The following is an 18410-nucleotide window of genomic DNA, read 5'->3' on the forward strand; positions in this document are numbered from 1 at the left end:
CCCAACAGCCGCTCCACCGCCGAGGCCTCCCCGGTCTGCGCGTGCCGCAACGGCTACTACCGGGCGGACTTCGACCCTCCGGCAGCTGCCTGCACCAGTGAGTACCAGATCAGGGCTGGAGGGAGGGCTGCAGGGATAAACTCTCAATCCAGGAGCCCTTTGTCTTATTCTCTCCCCCCGTCGTGGGAGCGGGAGAGTGGCTGAGTGGGCACCAGGCACCCAGCGCTGAGCGATGGGACGGCCCCGCATCCCGCCTCGCTGGCAGCTGCTGGGATTTATACATCACCCTGGCAGCGCTGGTGATGGCAGGGAGATAGTCCCCAGGATAAATTAGAATTTAAAGTTATCTACTCTGCCTGTCTTTTTCATAGCCTTGCAGATGGAGTATTTTTTAATAGGGGGAAAGGGTACCTTGAGCATTGGTATTCAGCGATGCATCGCTGCTCGGCTCTCTGCCCGAGCTGCCTGGCATGGCAGCAGTGTCCTCAAGGCTGTCTTTCAGTGGGAAAAGAGCCCAGGAGAGAGGAAAGAGCTGCTGTGCTCTTCAGCCCACTGAGAACATGAGTCTTGGCCTCAACTGCCCCCAGATACACTCCAGGCCCTTGAATCAGGGAACTTTAGCACAAGGATGCTCTGGACCCTTGGTGCTGGGAGTGCCTGAAGGGCACATGGGAAATGAAAAAAGGATTTGTGTGTTCTGCTGGATCACCTGAGCTGTCAGACAGCCAGCAGGTTGCACAACTGCAGATAATCTATAGATCTTTATTATGCCTCGTTACATAACTGATTTACAGCAGTGCTGCGCGATAGGAATCCAGGAAAAAAGGGCTCTTTGCTGATTTTTATTTCCTCTCTCGATGCTTAATGTTACGATGTTCTAATTTGAGGTGCCAGCTGTTCACCCACAAAGTTTCTCTGTGTCAGAGGAGTAACTCACATCGTGGAGCTGCAGGTGCTGCCCTGGACTGGAGCCCTCCCAAGGGTGATGCCTGTGAGGGTGATTCCTGCCCCAAGCCCCTGCACAAGGGGCTGCAAGTAAAGGGGGAAGAATTTGGGGAGGACAGGGAAGAAAGATAATCTTTTTTCTTGAAAAGATGTTATCTGCTTAAGGTATGAAGAGAGGGTTTGGATTAAGGTTCCTGAGACAGGTTGCAGATTTTTTGGCCTAACTAACTGATCCTATTGAGCCTTTGTGAGTCCTCCACTCATTTCCCTGGGGAATCAAGGTCTTTCTTCCTGCTCCTGCCATATCCTCTATCACCCTCCTTTGACATCTCCATGATGGGGGAGCCCCACAATGGAACATCTTTGGTGCTTTGAATCCATGAAAGCCCTTTCCTGCGAGGATGCTGCACTGGTGACTGCTCCATGACAGACACATTTACTCCCAAAAGGAGGAAAAGAAATAAAAAGAATGGAATTCTACTGGTTTCTTTTTAGGGCTGTCATTTCTCTATTTTTTTTGTCATTTTTGACAAAATCTTCCATCCGCATTATCCGTGGCAGAGAGGCTCCCAAAGTGCCTCCATGCAGGATGATCTCTCCATCCCACCATCCACATCACCCCCATGCTGTTGAAGTCGCCTCTTCCCGACCCATCCCTGGCCACTAGCGGGGCTGATTTATCCACAGCCAGTAATGATGTTCCCTGGCACACACATGTGGAGGCTCCCCTGGGATGGGTTTCCCCAAGACAGAGCGTGCTTCGCTCTCTTAACCTTTCCTCGCAGGTCAAGTCCTCCATCATTTTTATTGCTCCCTGTTTCATGGCAAAGTCCTATTTCTTCCTGGGAAGTGCAACCCCAAGCCCAGCCAGCACGAGGAATTCATTGCTTTCCTTATTTAATAAAACCCAGCAGCCAGATTTTGTGGTTTTGGCTGCGGAGCCATCCTGGCTGACCCCAGATCCTTCCCCGGACCCGTGCAGACGTAGGTTTGTGCCTCGATGATGCTCTCCTGCCTGGATTCCTCCTGAATCGCTCCCTCTGGACCCAGCCCCGATCCGGCAGTGCTTGCAATCGGAGCTGTGTTCAATTCCCGTCCTCCGAAGCATTTGTGGTGGCTCCCGGCGGGTTGGATCAATGCAATTTTCTTCTCTTGTCCAACACCGGAGCAAACCATCGAGCGATGCCAGTGCTCCTCCGTGCTGTGTTAAATTCCAGGGCTCCCAACTAGAGATATCGAACCCTTAATAACCACTTTCCATTTTCGACTCTCTCCTCTCCTGCTGCTCCTCCGGTTCTCCGCAGTGTTGGCTAAGGGGTGTTTCTCTCGCTGGGATAATCTGTTTGAGGTGCTTCTCCACAAAAGTGCTGGATCTATCTCAGCATCTCCCAGTGGGATTAAAATGGGTCCATCTTTGCAGGTGGATCTGCGTGTGCTCTGTGTGGGGTTTTCTTGGATATTAAGTGGGTTTGTGGTGTGACAGTCCTCATCTCCATCTGGGAAACCTCTTTCTGTGGCCAGTGGTGCAGGTGATTGGCGTTGCCAATGGGGAGAGTCTGACCCTGAATCAAGCAAAGCCATGGACACCAAATCCCTCCTAAGGGAGGAGGTGATGGATAGTGGAGCAGTCGGAGCCATGGGGTGTCCTTCTCTGTGCTGGAGCCCGCACGGGAAGACTGAGCATCCCATTTTGGGCAAGAACCCATCTCAATCCCTCTCCTTTCCCACAGGTGTCCCATCCGGCCCCCGCAACGTCATCTCCATCGTCAACGAGACGTCCATCATCCTGGAGTGGCACCCGCCGCGGGAGACGGGCGGGCGGGACGACGTCACCTACAACATCGTCTGCAAGAAGTGCCGCTCGGACCGACGCGCCTGCTCCCGCTGCGACGACAACGTGGACTTCGTGCCCAGGCAGCTGGGGCTGACTGACACCCGCGTCTTCATCAGCAACCTGTGGGCGCACACGCCCTACACCTTCGAGATCCAGGCTGTCAACGGGGTTTCCAACAAGAGCCCGTTCCCGCAGCAGCACGTCTCCGTCAACATCACCACCAACCAGGCTGGTGAGTCCCGGGGGGATGCTGTGCCCAGGGGGGGTTTGGCTGTACCCCCTGCCAGGTGCAGGCTCCGTGTGAAATGAAGCTCCTGGTCCCAAAGGAAAAGCCCCCGGGGTGTGAGCGAGGTGTGATGGCTGAGGTAAAACTGCCCCCAGCCCTGGGTGGGGAGAAAGGCCAGGAAAAGAGGGGGGAAGAGGGATGGGGAGGTGGAGGGGTTGCCTGTGCCCTGGGCAGAGGGAGAGCTGCCTTGTGGGAGGGATATCCAATACGTACTTTTTATCCCGCTCTAGATCTCTTGGGGATAAAATGGCATTGCCATTTCCCACTTTTCCCCAGGTGAGAGCAGGGAGATGGGATGAATCCAGTCTTGAAATGCAGCCTGGCTGCATTAAAGCACAGAGAGCAGCATTCCAGGGCTGAGTTCAGGTTCTATCTCCTCTGGCACATCCCTCTCCCATTATTTTCCGTTTGTCCCCTTTTCCAGTCTCCTCTGCCCCTTTGCCTCCCTCTTCCCACTCAGGAATCAGGAACTGGACAAGTGGCTCTGGGCCAAACCGGGATGCCAGTGGGGTGGGTGTGCAGATGGCGAGGGGGGAACTGGTCCCAGGCTGCCCTGAGTAGCACAGGGAATGGAGGAGGTGGAAACCCATCTGCTCTGGGCAGAGAAAGGGGATGATAATTCCTGCTTTATGCTGAGCATGTAATGCTGGGAGCCTTCACCATCCTGCTCCCTTGGGAGAACATGATGGGGAAACCTGGTGTAAATATTTCAGTCTCTTGCCTCCAGGGAATACAAATCTACACTCGTGCCTGGCTGGCACTGCCATCTGCTGAACCACAACCAATCAAACCTGCTTCCTCTTTTCGGGCCTTTTTTATGGGGCAGGATTTTGGGGTGTTTCTTAACTCTTCTGCCCTGGGTAACTGGGAAGAGCCAGGTCACCCTCATCTATCTGTCCATACCCCAGTGCTCCCTGTTTGTCTTGCAAAGGCTGAATGTTCATGTGGAAATGCTGGACCATGGGGTAACCTGATGGAAAGGCAGCAGCACTGTCATGGGCAGTGCTCTCCCTCTAAAATCCCTTTGGCTTTGCTGTGGATTTTTCCAACCATTTTCCCAGCCTGATCCATGCTAGCTGGAATTAACAAAACATCAGTTTGTTTAATTTCAACCCACGAGCATCTCCCCAGAGAGGATGTGGAGAGATTAAAAAAAATAATATAGGATTAAATATGCCAGGTAAACAAAGATGGTGCTAAACTATCAACATCTCCCATTGGGGCCACAAGGAACAAGGTTCCTGCCACCCTCAGATTCCCTCCATGGCATGATCCTGTGCCCCAAGCTGGTCGTGCCAGGCTCAGCTCTTCCCTGGATCCACACAGGGGAAGCATTTTCCTTTCCTGCACTCGGCATGGCGAGGAGGAGGAGGGCAGGGAGGGCTGGATAGGGAGCTGACTGTGTGAACAGGACATGCCAGTGCCCCTTTGGGTGTGGAGAGACTTGAATACCTCTCTGGGAAGCTTTTGGTAGGATTAAGTGCAGGATCAGGGCTGTACTGACCGGCTCTGGTCCTTTTAAGTATAATTTGCAGGGCAAAAAGCCTTTGGAAAAGTGGTTCCTGACTAATTTAGTGTCTCAGTGTCCTTAATGGTGGAAGGACAGTGTTCTGCTGCCGGGGGTGCTCAGCTCCAGAAATGCATGACTCCAGGGCTGCACAGCTCCAGGGATTCTTGGCTCTGGGAATGCACAGCTCCAGGGATGGTTAGCTTTGGGAATGCACAGCTCCAGGGATGGTTGGCTCTGGGAATGCACAGCTCCAGGGATGCTTGGCTCCCCAGCAGGCACCGAGCAGCCCTGGGATCACTCTGGTGGGTGCAGGGAGCAGGGCAGGGAGCAGTGGCAGTGGGGAGGATGTGCCTGGCAGCTGTTTTGGAGAAAGGGCTCGCTGAGCTCTGGCCTGGTGCACAAACTGAAATATTATGGGCTGCTTTGCAGAGTGGTGTGGTGTGTGGCATAGCTGGTGGGACTGATTAGAAACGTGTGGCAGGGAGGGAAAGGGGTTGGACCCGATGCCAGTGCCAAATGTTCTGCTTTCTCCAGGGATGCTGTGACAGGATGCCCGGGACCCCTGTGCTGTGCTGCCCAGGGGTCTTGGGGGTTGCAGGGATAGAGGTGCTGCCTTCTGAGCACCCTTGTGCCATGGCCTGAGGAGATGAGAGATGGCTTGAGACTGTTTTGCAAGTGTTTGGGCTTTGGAAATAGAACTCTGTGGGGAAGCATGTTTGAGTAATGAGAATGAGCATCCCCCGAGAGCTCCTAAGAGCAGATCCAGCAGCTCCTCTGGAGCCAAAGCTGTTCTACAGGCTCCTTGCTGGGGTGTCCCCTGGTTTCCCATCATTGTCCTGAGGCTGGCAGATTTTTGCTCCTACATCCCATTCCTGACAGCACGTGGGGTGGCAGCTCTGGCACAGTCTCCCTGGATGCTGGGTGTTTGATCCCCAGAGAGGCTGTTACACCAAGAGATGTCAAGCAGAGCTGGAGGCTGTCACCAAGCCTTGGTTTGTTCCCACTGGGGAGAGCTTTGCTGTCTCTGTCCCACCGTGGGAGACATCCTTGGAGCGAGCAGTCCCAGGGAGAAGGAACACCAAGGATTTCTAAGCCCCTAATTAAAAAGAATAGTTGGTTTAAATACCAGAATTCCCTCACCAGCTCACTGCTCTGCTTCCACATAAGCTGCTGAGATGCCTCTCTTCCCACTGCTAATGAGTGAGCTTGTCCCACGAGTCTGACAATTGCAGGCGTGGGAGACTTGGGATGCTTTGTGTGCCCAGGGGATTTTCCCCCTTCATAGGGCTGTTTTCCCTACCCCTCTCCATTAATTTTCCCTCTCTCCCCTCTTCCTCGGCAGCGCCCTCCACCGTCCCCATCATGCACCAGGTGAGTGCCACGATGAGGAGCATCACGCTGTCCTGGCCCCAGCCCGAGCAGCCCAATGGGATCATCCTGGACTACGAGATCCGCTACTACGAGAAGCTGAGCCGCATCTGCACACCTGACGTCGGCAGCTCCGTGGGCGCCAGGCCGGCACCGGTGAGCTCGGGGGAAACCCTGCCGTGGAGGGGGGCTGGGGGCACGGGGGCTTCACACTGAGGCTGCTCAGGGCCTGAGCCTGCTGGGAAAGGGGGAACATCGATGGGCTCTGAGTTGGGCTCTGCTGGGAAGGGTCCATGTGGAACAGGCGGCGGGACAGGCACCAGGTCACCTGGGCTGCCTCCGGAAGGTGGGAGCGATATGCAGCCAGGGGGAGGGGAGAGATGTGGCTACAAATGCTAATTCACAGACTCACAGAATGGCTTGAGTTGGAAAGGACCCTAAAGCTCGTCTGGTTCCAACCCTCCTGCCATGGGCAGGGACACCTCTCACTAGACCAGGTTGCTCAGAGCCTCATCCAACCTACGCCACTGCTCCCCCGGGGCAGGATTTTGTCCAGCACATCAGTGCCTGTGCCTGCCTTGGCTCCAGTATCTGTTAGGATGAGCAGGGACCCGGAGCGAGGGGACAGTGTCTGGAGGAGGGGAGGAGGCCAGTGAGGGCTGGTGAAGGTTGCTGGGTTGTCCCTGTCCTGGGTCACTGCATCCAGTCCTTTTCCTGGCAGCTGTCCTTCCCCGCAGGGGACTCGCTCCCGACCCCTGCGCTGAACCGTGCCGTGCCCAAGCTGTTCCATCCCTCCTGTGTCTTGCCAGCTCTAATGAATTCCTCTAAATGTGAATAATTAGATGATCTCACCAGTGGCCTCTTACCAGCAAATCACCAGGGAATGTGGCAAAAAATGAGACTGGAGACACAGGAGGTTTCCACCAAGATTTAGCACAAGGTTTAGCCAGCACAGCAGGGACTGCAGGGGCTGGGGCTCTCAGCAGAGGCAGGTTGCCCTTGAACCTGCTTGAACAAACCCTTGTAGGGCACATTATGGAGTTTTATGGAATCGCAGAATCATTTAGGTTGGAAGGGACCTTAAGGATCATCTAGTTCCAACTCCCTGTCAGGTTTCCATAGCTGTGTGATGTTTCTGAAAGGCACAGGGACATCAGTGGTTTGAAGAGGAGGAATTTGTGGTTCATGAGTATTTTTGATCTGGATGCTCTTATCGTTTCTCCCTGCTGCTCCATGCTCCATGCTGTGGTGGGACCAGGGAGGCTGCCTGGGAGGCCTGTGCTGCAGGGACATCCCCAGCTCCTTGGAGGCCAGGCAGAGCTTGTAGGTCCTGTTTCATAGAATCATAGAATGCCCTGGGTTGGAAGGGACAATAAAGATCATCTCATTCCAGCCTCCCTGCCATGGGCAGGGACACCTTCTACTAGCCCAGGTTGCTCCAAGCTCTGTCCAACCTGGTCTTGGACACTTCCAGGGATGGGGCAGCCACAGCTTCTCTGGGAAACCTGTGCCAGGGCCTCCCCACCCTCCCAGGGAAGGATTTCTTCCCAATATCCCACCTAACCCTGCCCTCTGGCAGTGTAAATGGTCCCTCTTCATCTTCAGGTACTGGAAGGCTACAATTAGCTCACCTCAAAATCTTCCCTTCTCCAGGCTGAACAGTCCCAGTTCTCTCAGCCTTTCCTGTGGGATCCTCCGTGTCAGGGACGCTCCTGAGGCAGAAGCAGCGCTTCTACTTTATCCCCGAGCAGCTAAACCTCATCCCTGCTATCACGGGGGGCGGGTGGGCCCTGCTGTCCCTCGTCCCTCCACCTCTGACCATCCCTCTCGGCCGTGCCCGCAGGACCACAACGAGTACAACTCCTCCATGGCCCGGAGCCAGACCAACACGGCGCGGATCGAGGGGCTGCGGCCCGGCATGGTGTACGTGGTGCAGGTGCGGGCCCGCACCGTGGCCGGCTACGGCAAGTACAGCGGGAAGATGTGCTTCCAGACCCTGACGGACGGTGAGCGAGCGCGGGAGGGGTGGGTGGTTGTCTTTCCAGCCGCGGCTTCACGCTCTTAATTGGATCAGAGGAACTTGTCTCCACGCAGCTCTGTCCCAGCGGGCAGCGTGGCGGGAGCCAGGTGATTCACAGCGGTGTCTCGTTAGCCGCCAGCTGGAGGAGTGATCCGCCTGGAATCTCCTGGCTCCACCGTTTCCCCCGCTGTTCGGCTGCACTTCTGCCTTTGCCGCCTCCAGCCGCGGTGACAGAACCCCCTGCCACGGGCTCTGAGCCTGGCACGGTGGGATGGGGTGGGAGGAGGGTTGTAGAGCCTTGGAGGAAGGATTCTGGGATACTCAGAGCCACATTTGAGCCATCAGGGCAAAGCTGGAAGGGTCAGACCCATGACTGAAAGGTGATTTCCCACCCCAAGGTGGGACCCTCAGCTCATGACCTTCATGGCTTCTTCTGGCCTCCTTGCCAAAGTCATGCTGCCTTTTTTCTGGCCCCAGCCCTTCCCTACACCCACAAACATGTGATTCCTTTATAGACTACTAACTCATGGGAAGGTTTTCCAGTAATCCCAGCTTCAGGACTAATCCAGAGGCTGGTGAGTGAAACAAGGCTCCTTTTGTGGTCCTCTCACCCCTGAAGAGAGAGAGAACCCCTTCCCTGCTGCTGCTAGTGTGACTCCTGCTCTGCTCAGGTGACATCCATGGCTCCCAGACTCGCTGCCTGTCTTTCCTAAAGCTTTTCTTCTTTCCTAAAACTTTTTTTCTGTCCTAAAACTGGGTCACCCCATACTCACATTCATGTTGAATGCCAGCTGGAGTGGGAAGAGGAAAACCATGTAGGGCAACCAAAGGGAAGGAAATGGTAATAAACCCCCCTCCAATGCCTTGAATATTCAGGATTAGAGAAGCAAGAAGAAAAATCCCGCCTCAAATAAGCAATTAATTGAAATTTAATAAGAAAGGGTAGTGTAGATTATTAAATAATAATTGATTGTTAGATGAGAATTTCCCAGGATTTAAGCAGCATGCAAGAGATAAATCTGGTTGGCAGTAATTAACTGCAGAGTAGAAAAATACAGATAAAAGGGTGCTAAATGCTTTCTTTCAGATGAATTTTATTTTGACCCTTGTGTGTGGTGGCTGGCACAGCCTAGCAGACCTCACTGGGGGTGGTTGGGGAAGGGAGTGTCTCTGGAATGCTACAGAAGTCCCCAGGAATGTGGGATCTGCTGGATGCTGCCTGTTGAGGGCACCCACACTGCTGACAGGGCAGGGGATACAGGAGGGTGCAAGTGGTTTTCTTGGAGTTCCTCCAGGCGTGTCCAGTCCTCCCTGTGCCACCTTGGCTTTCACCCCAGCCTGCTGCTGAAGGACACAGCAGGTGGCTGAGGGGACACAGAGGGTTCCAAGGGGACACAGGGGCTTGGAGAGATGCTCAGTGGGGAAGGGGTACTGTGGTTGCCACGGCTCTGCAAAAGAAGCTGTCACATGCAGTCTGTGGAGATGTTAAAACCCACAAGCACACCTGCAGTAAAGGTGCCCAGGTTCTCCTGGGCCTCACTCTCAAGGTCATCTGTTGCATGGTGGACTCTCTGGCTGGTTTGATTATTAATGGGATCTTTTCTCTTCCTCCTTTCCTACAACAAGTAGGAATTTTGTGTCTGTGAGACCCCGCGTTAAAATTGGTCAAAGTGACCAACAGGTTCAAATCATAGAATCTCAGAATGGTTGGGGTTAGAGGGACCTTAAAGATCATGCAGTTCCAACCCCCTGTCCACTAGACCACGTTGTTCAATAAATAAATTTATTGAGGAAAGAGAAATGCCAGAGCACAGACAAACCACCTTGTGAACCTCATCTCTCCAGGAAACTGGGCCCACACACATCGGTTTGACTTTATTCCCAGGACCTTCTCCTCCATATTTTCAACCCCAAGCTGTGTGAGCTGAGTGTGAAAGTCCGTCCCTGTGCAATGCAGCACCGGCTCAACCGATGCTCCTGCCTGGATCCCCCCTGTCCCATCACCCTCCCATGGGAGCAGCACCCATGGAATCAGAGGGGGGCATTACAAGATCCTTTCCCAGAGGCTGCTCTTACCCCGAGGGAGAATTCACCCCATCCCTCTTCCCTTGCAGACGACTACAAGTCGGAGCTGAGGGAGCAGCTGCCGCTGATCGCGGGGTCCGCGGCGGCCGGGGTGGTCTTCATCGTCTCACTGGTGGCCATTTCCATCGTCTGCAGCAGGTGGGTCCCTGTGGGATGCTGTGTCCCTGCAAGGTGGAGGTGGTAAGGTGTAGATTTGGGGTAGGAGGGGAGGGATGGGGGACCCCTGTAGCTGCACAAAGCACCGAGATGCCACTGCTCCTGGAGTGTTGCTGGCGGGGAAGCGGGTTGTGGCCACCAGCAGCTGCTGGTCCCTGAAGCCTGTCTGTTTTCTCCCTCTCCTCTCCCAGGAAGCGAGCCTACAGCAAGGAAGCTGTGTACAGTGATAAACTGCAGCACTACAGCACCGGCCGAGGTGAGTGGGGCAAAGAGGGAATGGGAGGGTGATCCCAACCTGCACCCGGCATCTGCCCCACTCCTCTGCCTTCAAAGGGGTGGAAGCCCCTTGGGCAGGTGGAGAGGATCATGGGGAGGGAGTAGAGAAGACCACAAATGTGTGTCAGGCTGTCGGGGTGGTTTGCAGTGGTGCAGCACTGTAGATGGGAAAAGAAGCATGCCAGGAGGAATTTGGGGGATGCTGAGGGATTTTGGGGGATGCAAGGGGTAGGGGGTATGTAGGGAACAAGGGCTGGGGAGAGGATGCTGTGAAGGCTCACAAAGGAGAAAGGAAAGGAGAGAAGTGGTGTTCAGAGAGAAGAGGAGCTTCTCATCTCCTGCCACAGGCTTTGCCTCTGCCACAATCAGTGCTGGGCTATATGGATTTTGGGAGCATTGTTGGGGAGTGTGGGCTGATGGCTGGCACTGCTGCTGTCCTGTCCATGTGGCTGATGTTCGCCCTGTACCCTGCTCCAGGAAGGATGTGCAGACAGTGACTGGGAAGGTTTAACTGGCTTTGGGCTGCTGATCCCCTTGGCAAATAATTGGGAGAGCCTGAGTTTTTCCTGAGAGACCTCTGTGGCTGGTGGAGCTGTGCACCATAATAAATCTGAGGTGTATTTGTGTGGAATGTCTGTCAGGTGCCCCTCCAGCAGCCAGCACTGGAAATGATAATAAAGCAGCAAAGCAGCAGCTTTTTGGGGGGGGGATTTGCCACCTGGTGCCCACAGGCTCCATGCCCCATCCCTGTGGGACGTAAATCCGATTTACACTCTCCTAGAGATGCCTCTCAGGTGCAGTTGGCTGCCTTGTGGGAAGAACCATCTCTGGGTCCTGGGCACCTGCCTGGGGAAAAGGGATATGGGATGCAGGGATGGATGAAGGATGGCTGGGGAAGGCAGGGAGCAGAATGGATGAGCAGAGGAGAGGAATGGAGACGGAGTGACCAGCCTGGCAGAAAAATTCAGGAGGGCTGAGAGGGCTGGAAAGGGGTTGGAGGCAGCAGGAGAGCCCAGCCAAGCCAGAAAAGCACACTGCATGTCATTTGACCTTCTCAGCTTCATCCCAAACCCTCCCAACGTGATGGCAGCACTGTGGGGGGCCTAAACCTCCCGGCAAACAATAAACTGTTTTCCCAGCATCACCGGGTGATCCTGAAATACAACAGACCTGTGCTTTTCCTCCCTGTTTCCTCCACGTTTCTGCACTGCAGGGAGCAGGGCAAGATTTATTTGATGCCTGATGGCTGAACCCGTGTCAGGCTGCAGGTGGACTGATTTTTCCCATTTTCCCCCGGTTTTGAAGCATTCCCCACCCCATGTGTGTCTCTGGCTTGCTCCAAGGACCCCAAATCCCGGGATACTCAAACTAGGTAGGGAAGCAATGAAGCACATGCCTGTCTTTGGTTTTTAAACCTGGTGGATGTGAGGATTGGTGTGTGAAATCCGGGGGTGCCGGTGTTCCCGGACTCCTGTCAAGGTTAGTGAGCCTCCGGGTGCTCCGTTACTGCAGATGCTCGAGGAAAACAGGTGGAAAATTTGTGGTGAGCAACTAATGGAGTAACGAGAGCATCCTGTGGAACAAATCACTCTGTGTTAACTGGCACAGCAATTACAGCCTCCCAGCGCAGCTCTGCCATCCCTCCGGCAGCCCCCCCGGGATCGCTGCTGCTGCCAAGGACTGCCCCGGCTGGGTTTTGGGGTGACATGGGGTCTCTCAGGCTGTGATTTTTCGTGGTTTATCCCTGCCACTGCTTCACTGGGAGCTTTGAGATTGGAAAAACAGGGAAAACACCCTGCTGAAGCACTAGCGATTCAGCAGGAGAGGTTTTTTTCTGTCCCCAAGATAATTATTCCCAAGGGAAAACGATGCGAGAAGGAATTGGACACTGGATTCAGGGACAACTTTTGAAGAGTGATAAAAATTTTGCCATAGTCTGCAGCAGTGATAAATGGCCTCATCCAGTTTTTAGGAGTATTGGGATGATTTTAAGAGCACGAAGCCCTTTTTGGTGCTTTTGGTGGTGTGCTTCAGTACCCGGAATTTCACTCAGCTTCTACCAGCGATGATTAGGGTTAGGGTGGCTGAGGTTTGCAGAGTTGAAGAGTGGGTTTAGCTGCCCTAATCCCACTCATTTGGGTTGGATGAGGATGAGGGGGGAGCTGACCCTGGTGTTTACTGAGTGCATGGGCAGACACTGGGGCAAATCAGAGGGTGTTTGAAAACCAGTGACAGTGAGCAGGAAACTTTGGCATTGTTTTCTCCTCTATTTTTTCAATACTTTGATCAGCGAGTCAGTCTCCGTTACGATCCTGTAAATTCCTTTGTAATCCTGGCTGGAGCATCAGCTGCTCTTGTAAAAAAATTTATGGGGCAGTTAAAGTGTATGAGACAGAGCTGTAAAGGGATTTATGAACTGGGAGATGCACAGATGGCTTCATTGCAGCCTTCCCCACCTCCGAGGTGCAGAGCTTTTGCCCCAAGCGCCTCTTTTGGGGGTGAGGGTGCTCCTGCCTGGTCCCTCCCTGGTCCTTGATGCCCCACAAGCAGCTGTCCCTCGGTGGCTGTTTGGCACCAGCAATGCCCACTGCAAGGGTTTTGTGGCTCCTCCTGAATTACTTTGCAGCCAGGGGAGCTGATTTGGATTCCTGGCGCAGAGGTGATGCTGTGGTCCATGCATCCATCTGTGTGTCGGCTCTAGAAGGACTCTGGGAAGCACCAGTGTGACAGGATCATGGTCCTTGGTAATGTCCTGGACAGAGTAATCAAATCACTGTAAGGACGAGGTGCCTTGGGGAGGGGGACCAGGCAGTGATGTCCCTCCTGGTGTCCTCCAGAGATGACCCTGAGGGGCTGCTCCGCCATCCCTGGCCCCTTTTTTTGGATGAGAAATAGCACAGGAAGCTGAACTTCCCCTGGGAGGACCACAGCCCATTCTGGGTCCCCGTGGTACAACACTGGGGGTGGCTGTGACCTCACACTGCCCTGCAGCCGTGCCCCCTGGCAGCTCCACAAGCTCCTGGGCGTCCAAACACAATGTCTGCAAACCCAATCTGGGGAACGTGGGGGTCTGTTTTGATTTTTTCCACCACTGAAAAAGGGCAAGAGCCCACTTGCAGCATCCCCTGCTCCGCATTGCCCCCGTGCAAGGGACCGCACACGTGTCACAGTGCCCGGCCAAGCCAGATTTTCATGGATCCATCCAGGTTGTTGGTTATAATTGCTGCACTCTGTCAATTTAGTAGCCGCCACAAAGCTATCAGAGGCCTTTTTGGATAAATAAATATTTCTTCACTAACGTGTGGAGCCTCATAAAGCCTTCACCGTAAAGCCAGCACGTTGTAGTTCAGGACTGTAACTGCTCCCATTGCCAGGGAGGAGGAGGAGGAGGAGGAGGAGGAAGGATAACAGTGGAGGAGTGGAGGGCAGAGGAGAAAAGGAGGGTTGCAGGGGAGAGCTGGGTGCAGTGGGGGGACCAAACTCCGATTCTTGGCCATGGCACAACTGCTCTTTGTTTCCCAGGCTGCTTGATGGATGACTTGTGGATGCTCCATCCCTGGGACTGTTCAAAGCCAGGTTGGAGGGGGCTTGAAGCAAATTGGTGGAAGGTGTCCCTGCCCATGTCAGAGGGTGGAACTGGATGAGCTTTAAGGCCTTTCAGCCCAAACCATTCTATTAATTCTGTATTTTTATAATTCTCTTCCTTTTGCTGTTGTTCCCATCCTTCCTGCACCAAGGGTCTCCAGGGATGAAGATCTACATCGACCCCTTCACCTACGAGGACCCCAACGAGGCAGTCCGGGAGTTCGCCAAGGAGATCGATGTGTCCTTTGTGAAGATAGAAGAAGTCATTGGAGCAGGTGGGTCTCACCATCTCCTGCTGCCCATCCCTCCCTGCCCTGTCTGCCACTCCTGTGTGTCCAGACACGCACCTGGGGCAATTTTCTGGGGAAGCACACGTGGTCCTTCACCGAGAAACAGTCAAGGAAGCCTTGAGACATTTCTGGATTTGCGAGAGGTGAGGGTGGACAAGAGGTTGGCTTATGCTGTCAAAGTGCCTCTAAGGTGGGAAAGGCTCCAGGAATGTATTCACTGGCTGACCATGGGGCCTCTTGGGATTTCCCACTTGGCTTTTCCATGAGATAACAAGAAAAGCCAGATCTCACTGTAGTCTGTGCCATATTCCCATACATATGTATATATACACACACGTGCACGTATGTGTGTGTCATCTGTGCTGTTTCTATTGCCATTTTTAAATAACTATGTCATACTCTTAGGAGAGAAAGTGAGAAGCTGTTGGGGGGAAGCTGTGAAGAAGCAATGACTTAGTTTGGTCGTGATCAAGTTCAGTGATGTATCACCTGCCCTTTGCTGCTCATAAAGGCAAAGTAGCTGCAAACCTGGCTTAGATGTAATCCCTCCACATGCAAATTGTGCCTTGCTGAAGGAAAAGCTCTCCTGCTGGAAAGGAGAGGACGCTTTCTTCATATTTTAAATCAGAGAGCAGACATGTAAACAGGCCAATTATTTTCCATCCCAAGATAAGTGATGTGCAAAAAGGCAGCTGAGATTATCAGTGCTGACACCTGATATTTGAGGTCATCCTTAAATGTTGAAGGTCTTGCTCTGCAAATCCTTCTTGTGGGGGTCTGCAAGAGCAACTCCAGCCTTTGCTTGTGTTGGTGTTGGGCTTTGTCACCTCGGAGAAGGTTGCAAGCCTAAACACATCCCCAGCAGCAAACGTTGCCCCTTCTAGAGAGGACAAATGAGCAGATTTGTAGAGGAGAGTGTTGTTGAAGTGTGAACTGGTTGCCATTTCTCATCTGGTTGGTCTGGAGACCAAACAGCCCAAGATACTACTGCTCTTTGCAATGTTTTACGTGGAGGAGGAGGAGGAGGAGGTGGTAGCAGATGGTCTTGAGGCACTTGGTGCTCTGGTCTGTTTGACAAGGCAGCGACCGCTCAACGGTTGGATGACCTTGGAGGTCTTTTGCAACCTGAATGATTCTGTGATTGTCTTGCACTTGCAGGGGAGTTTGGAGAAGTGTACAAGGGCCGCCTGAAGCTGCCGGGCAAGCGGGAGATCTACGTGGCCATCAAAACGCTGAAAGCCGGTTACTCGGAGAAGCAGCGGCGGGACTTCCTGAGCGAGGCCAGCATCATGGGGCAGTTCGACCACCCCAACATCATCCGCCTGGAGGGCGTGGTGACCAAGAGCCGGCCGGTCATGATCATCACCGAGTTCATGGAGAACGGCGCCTTGGACTCCTTCCTGCGGGTAGGACGAGCTGGGGCTGTGGGGACTGTTGTTCGGTTGTGGGATTCGGGAATGAGATGTTGGTGTCCCGTTCGTAAATCCCAGCCTGTTTGCTTGGGTCGGGAGCTGGTTGCAGCGTGCCATGCACCCCAAAAATGTGTGTTCTGGTGCTGGTTACCTCTGCTTTAATCAGGCAGGGCAGCTGGATGGTCCTCTGGGGAGGTGCAGCGTCCCCCTGAGGTTGGGGCGAGCGCCCTGTCCCACGGTGGGCTCTGTGCACTCACCCCAGCGCCTGCTCTTTGTGGCCACAGCAAAACGACGGGCAGTTCACAGTGATCCAGCTGGTGGGAATGCTCAGAGGGATCGCTGCTGGGATGAAGTACCTCGCGGAGATGAATTACGTGCACCGGGATCTGGCTGCCAGGAACATCCTGGTCAACAGCAACCTGGTGTGCAAAGTGTCCGACTTCGGCCTCTCGCGCTACTTGCAGGACGACACGTCTGACCCCACCTACACCAGCTCCTTGGTAGGTACCTCTCGTGAGGTTTTACCCTGCCCAGCATTCCCCATGCCTGCCCTGCACCCGCTGCCAGCTGGACCTGGGACAAGGGTGCTGGATGTACACCCTGGCATGGGTGGGAGCATCTCATGAGTGTTCTCATCATGTATGGTCATGGTAGTTCCCACAAGTCATCCTCTTTTCCCTCCTTTCTCTTCCTTCTTTTCATGAGTTTTCCACCTCCCTCCTCCCCAGGCATCTTCCTGCCCTCCACAGTTTCCCTTTAAGCCTCTTCCCTTTTCTCCGTGGAGGAAAGGTGCACAGAGGGGCCTCTGGAGAGATGGGAAGGGAAGGCAGGGAGATCACAGCAACTCCTGACGGCACAGCGATGGCGTTTTAACTCCCCTTCCCCCAGCACTCCAGGTCTGGACTGCTTTTCCCTGCTGGAAACTTGTTCCATGCATTAATTAAAGACACAAGCCTAATGGGAGTTCTGCTGTTCCCCAGCCACCCCTCTCCTCCTTAATTCACTCATTCATAGGTAACAGCAGCTCCTACCTCCCCTGCTCCACTGCCCTGGGGGACCCCCAGCTCTCCACCCTGGCCATCATCCTGCCAGTGAGCCCTGAGCCCCTGAGTGTTCAGGATGACCAGAGGGGAAGGGGATGAGTTAGGATTAATTAGGAGAGCATGCAGTGGTGCCGGCACGAGGCTGCACCGACTCCTGCCAAAGGAGTTCCTTGGGCTGCCAAGCTGTGCCCAGACACCAGGGCTGGTCCAGCTGTCAAAATGAAAAAGCCATGGACATGCCTTTAAGGCTGACTCAGCAGCTCACCAGTTGCAGCCCTTCGTTCTCCCTCCCCTGCTCATGGGATGTTTCTGTCCCCCCAGACCTGCCCCACACCCTGCCCAGCCCCTCTGCAGGCAGCAGCCTTTGAGCAGACACCCAGCTTTTATTTTTCCTTCAAAGACCCCGGCAGTAGCTGCCGAGACAAGGCATGAATTAGTCTTTCCCCCACCTTCAGAGATAAAAAGAGATTATCTCATCTGTGTTTTTATTTAATTTAGGCCATAATAGATCTCCCTGGCAGCTGGGAAGTGATGCTGTGCCTGCGATTGCATCACTCTGCCTCCCACAGCAGGCTTTTCGCTCCGGGGAAAAGGCAGGAAAAACAACCTAGCAGTTAATTTCTTCATTTGTAGTTATTCAAATCAAATTTTTTGCCATTCATCCCTCAAGAGCAGCTGACGCTTCCTTGGAAAGGCTACAGAAAACAATTGTGCTGAACAATTTACAATGCAGTTCTGCCCCCGGAAAATTCCGTCCGTGTCTGTGGTTTTCCTTATCCCTGGGCTCTTTTTGTGGTTATTTCAGCAGAGCTTGCCCAGGGAACAATCCCTCTGTGTGTTACCCCTCCTGACATCCCTGCCCCTTCAGCATGGCCTCTGGCCCTGGGACCGGCCCTGGGTTGGTGGGGTGGCTTGAGATGCTGAGCCTGATTCTGAGCTTTTAGGAGAAGCAAACAAACCCTGGCTGGTGGGTATCCAGGCTCCTCTGCCAAGGGAGCTGTTTCTCAGCTGCTCTCCCTTTTTCCCCTAGGGGGGTAAGATCCCTGTCAGGTGGACGGCGCCGGAGGCCATCGCCTACCGCAAGTTCACCTCGGCCAGCGACGTCTGGAGCTACGGCATCGTCATGTGGGAGGTGATGTCGTTTGGGGAGAGGCCCTACTGGGACATGTCCAACCAAGATGTAAGCACTGGGGGTCATCCAGCCTGCTCTGGGGGCATGTGGGTGGCTCGTTCCCTAAAGAAAGCCCTGCCTGATTGGCTCTCAGCTCCTTCCTGGAGCCTCAGGAGCACTCGGTTTGGAGATGAAACAAGCTGGCGAGTGAGAGGATGCAAGGAGGGAAATTGGGAAGTAAAGCCAGTGGGCTGGTAATTGGACTTCAGCAAGCTGCAGGGCCTTTGAAAATGTTCAGAGGGCTTACGAGCAGGGAAGGAGCTTTGGAAGTGTGACTGCTGCACTCCGGCGCGATCCGCCGAGATAATGAGTGGCAGCTCTCCGCTGGGAGGAACTGCGGCGCGCGGAGCATCAGAGCGGAGATTAACCTCGGGGAGCGCCGGAGCCGGGAGCGTCTCCTCCCGCTCCCTTTGCTGCTGATCGGCTGGG

The 18410-nt window shown here is 54.1% G+C and overlaps 1 protein-coding gene across 1 annotated transcript in view; it reads left to right on the forward strand.

Annotated features, from left to right (window-relative positions):
- Window positions 1–18410, forward strand: part of EPHB1 (EPH receptor B1) — a gene marked incomplete at both ends in the record, with an annotated part of 19813 nt that continues 1403 nt past the window's right edge. The window contains 10 exons of the mRNA XM_029962645.1: window positions 1–97; window positions 2676–3011; window positions 5918–6099; window positions 7787–7949; window positions 10078–10186; window positions 10396–10460; window positions 14218–14340; window positions 15514–15761; window positions 16052–16267; window positions 17841–17992. Of these exons, the coding sequence (XP_029818505.1) occupies window positions 1–97; window positions 2676–3011; window positions 5918–6099; window positions 7787–7949; window positions 10078–10186; window positions 10396–10460; window positions 14218–14340; window positions 15514–15761; window positions 16052–16267; window positions 17841–17992 (1691 nt within the window). The remainder of the gene's footprint in view (window positions 98–2675; window positions 3012–5917; window positions 6100–7786; window positions 7950–10077; window positions 10187–10395; window positions 10461–14217; window positions 14341–15513; window positions 15762–16051; window positions 16268–17840; window positions 17993–18410) is intronic.

The sequence above is a fragment of the Manacus vitellinus genome, unplaced genomic scaffold, assembly GCF_001715985.3.
Source record: "Manacus vitellinus isolate BGI_N305 unplaced genomic scaffold, ASM171598v3 scaffold_49_pilon, whole genome shotgun sequence".
NCBI lineage: Eukaryota > Metazoa > Chordata > Aves > Passeriformes > Pipridae > Manacus > Manacus vitellinus.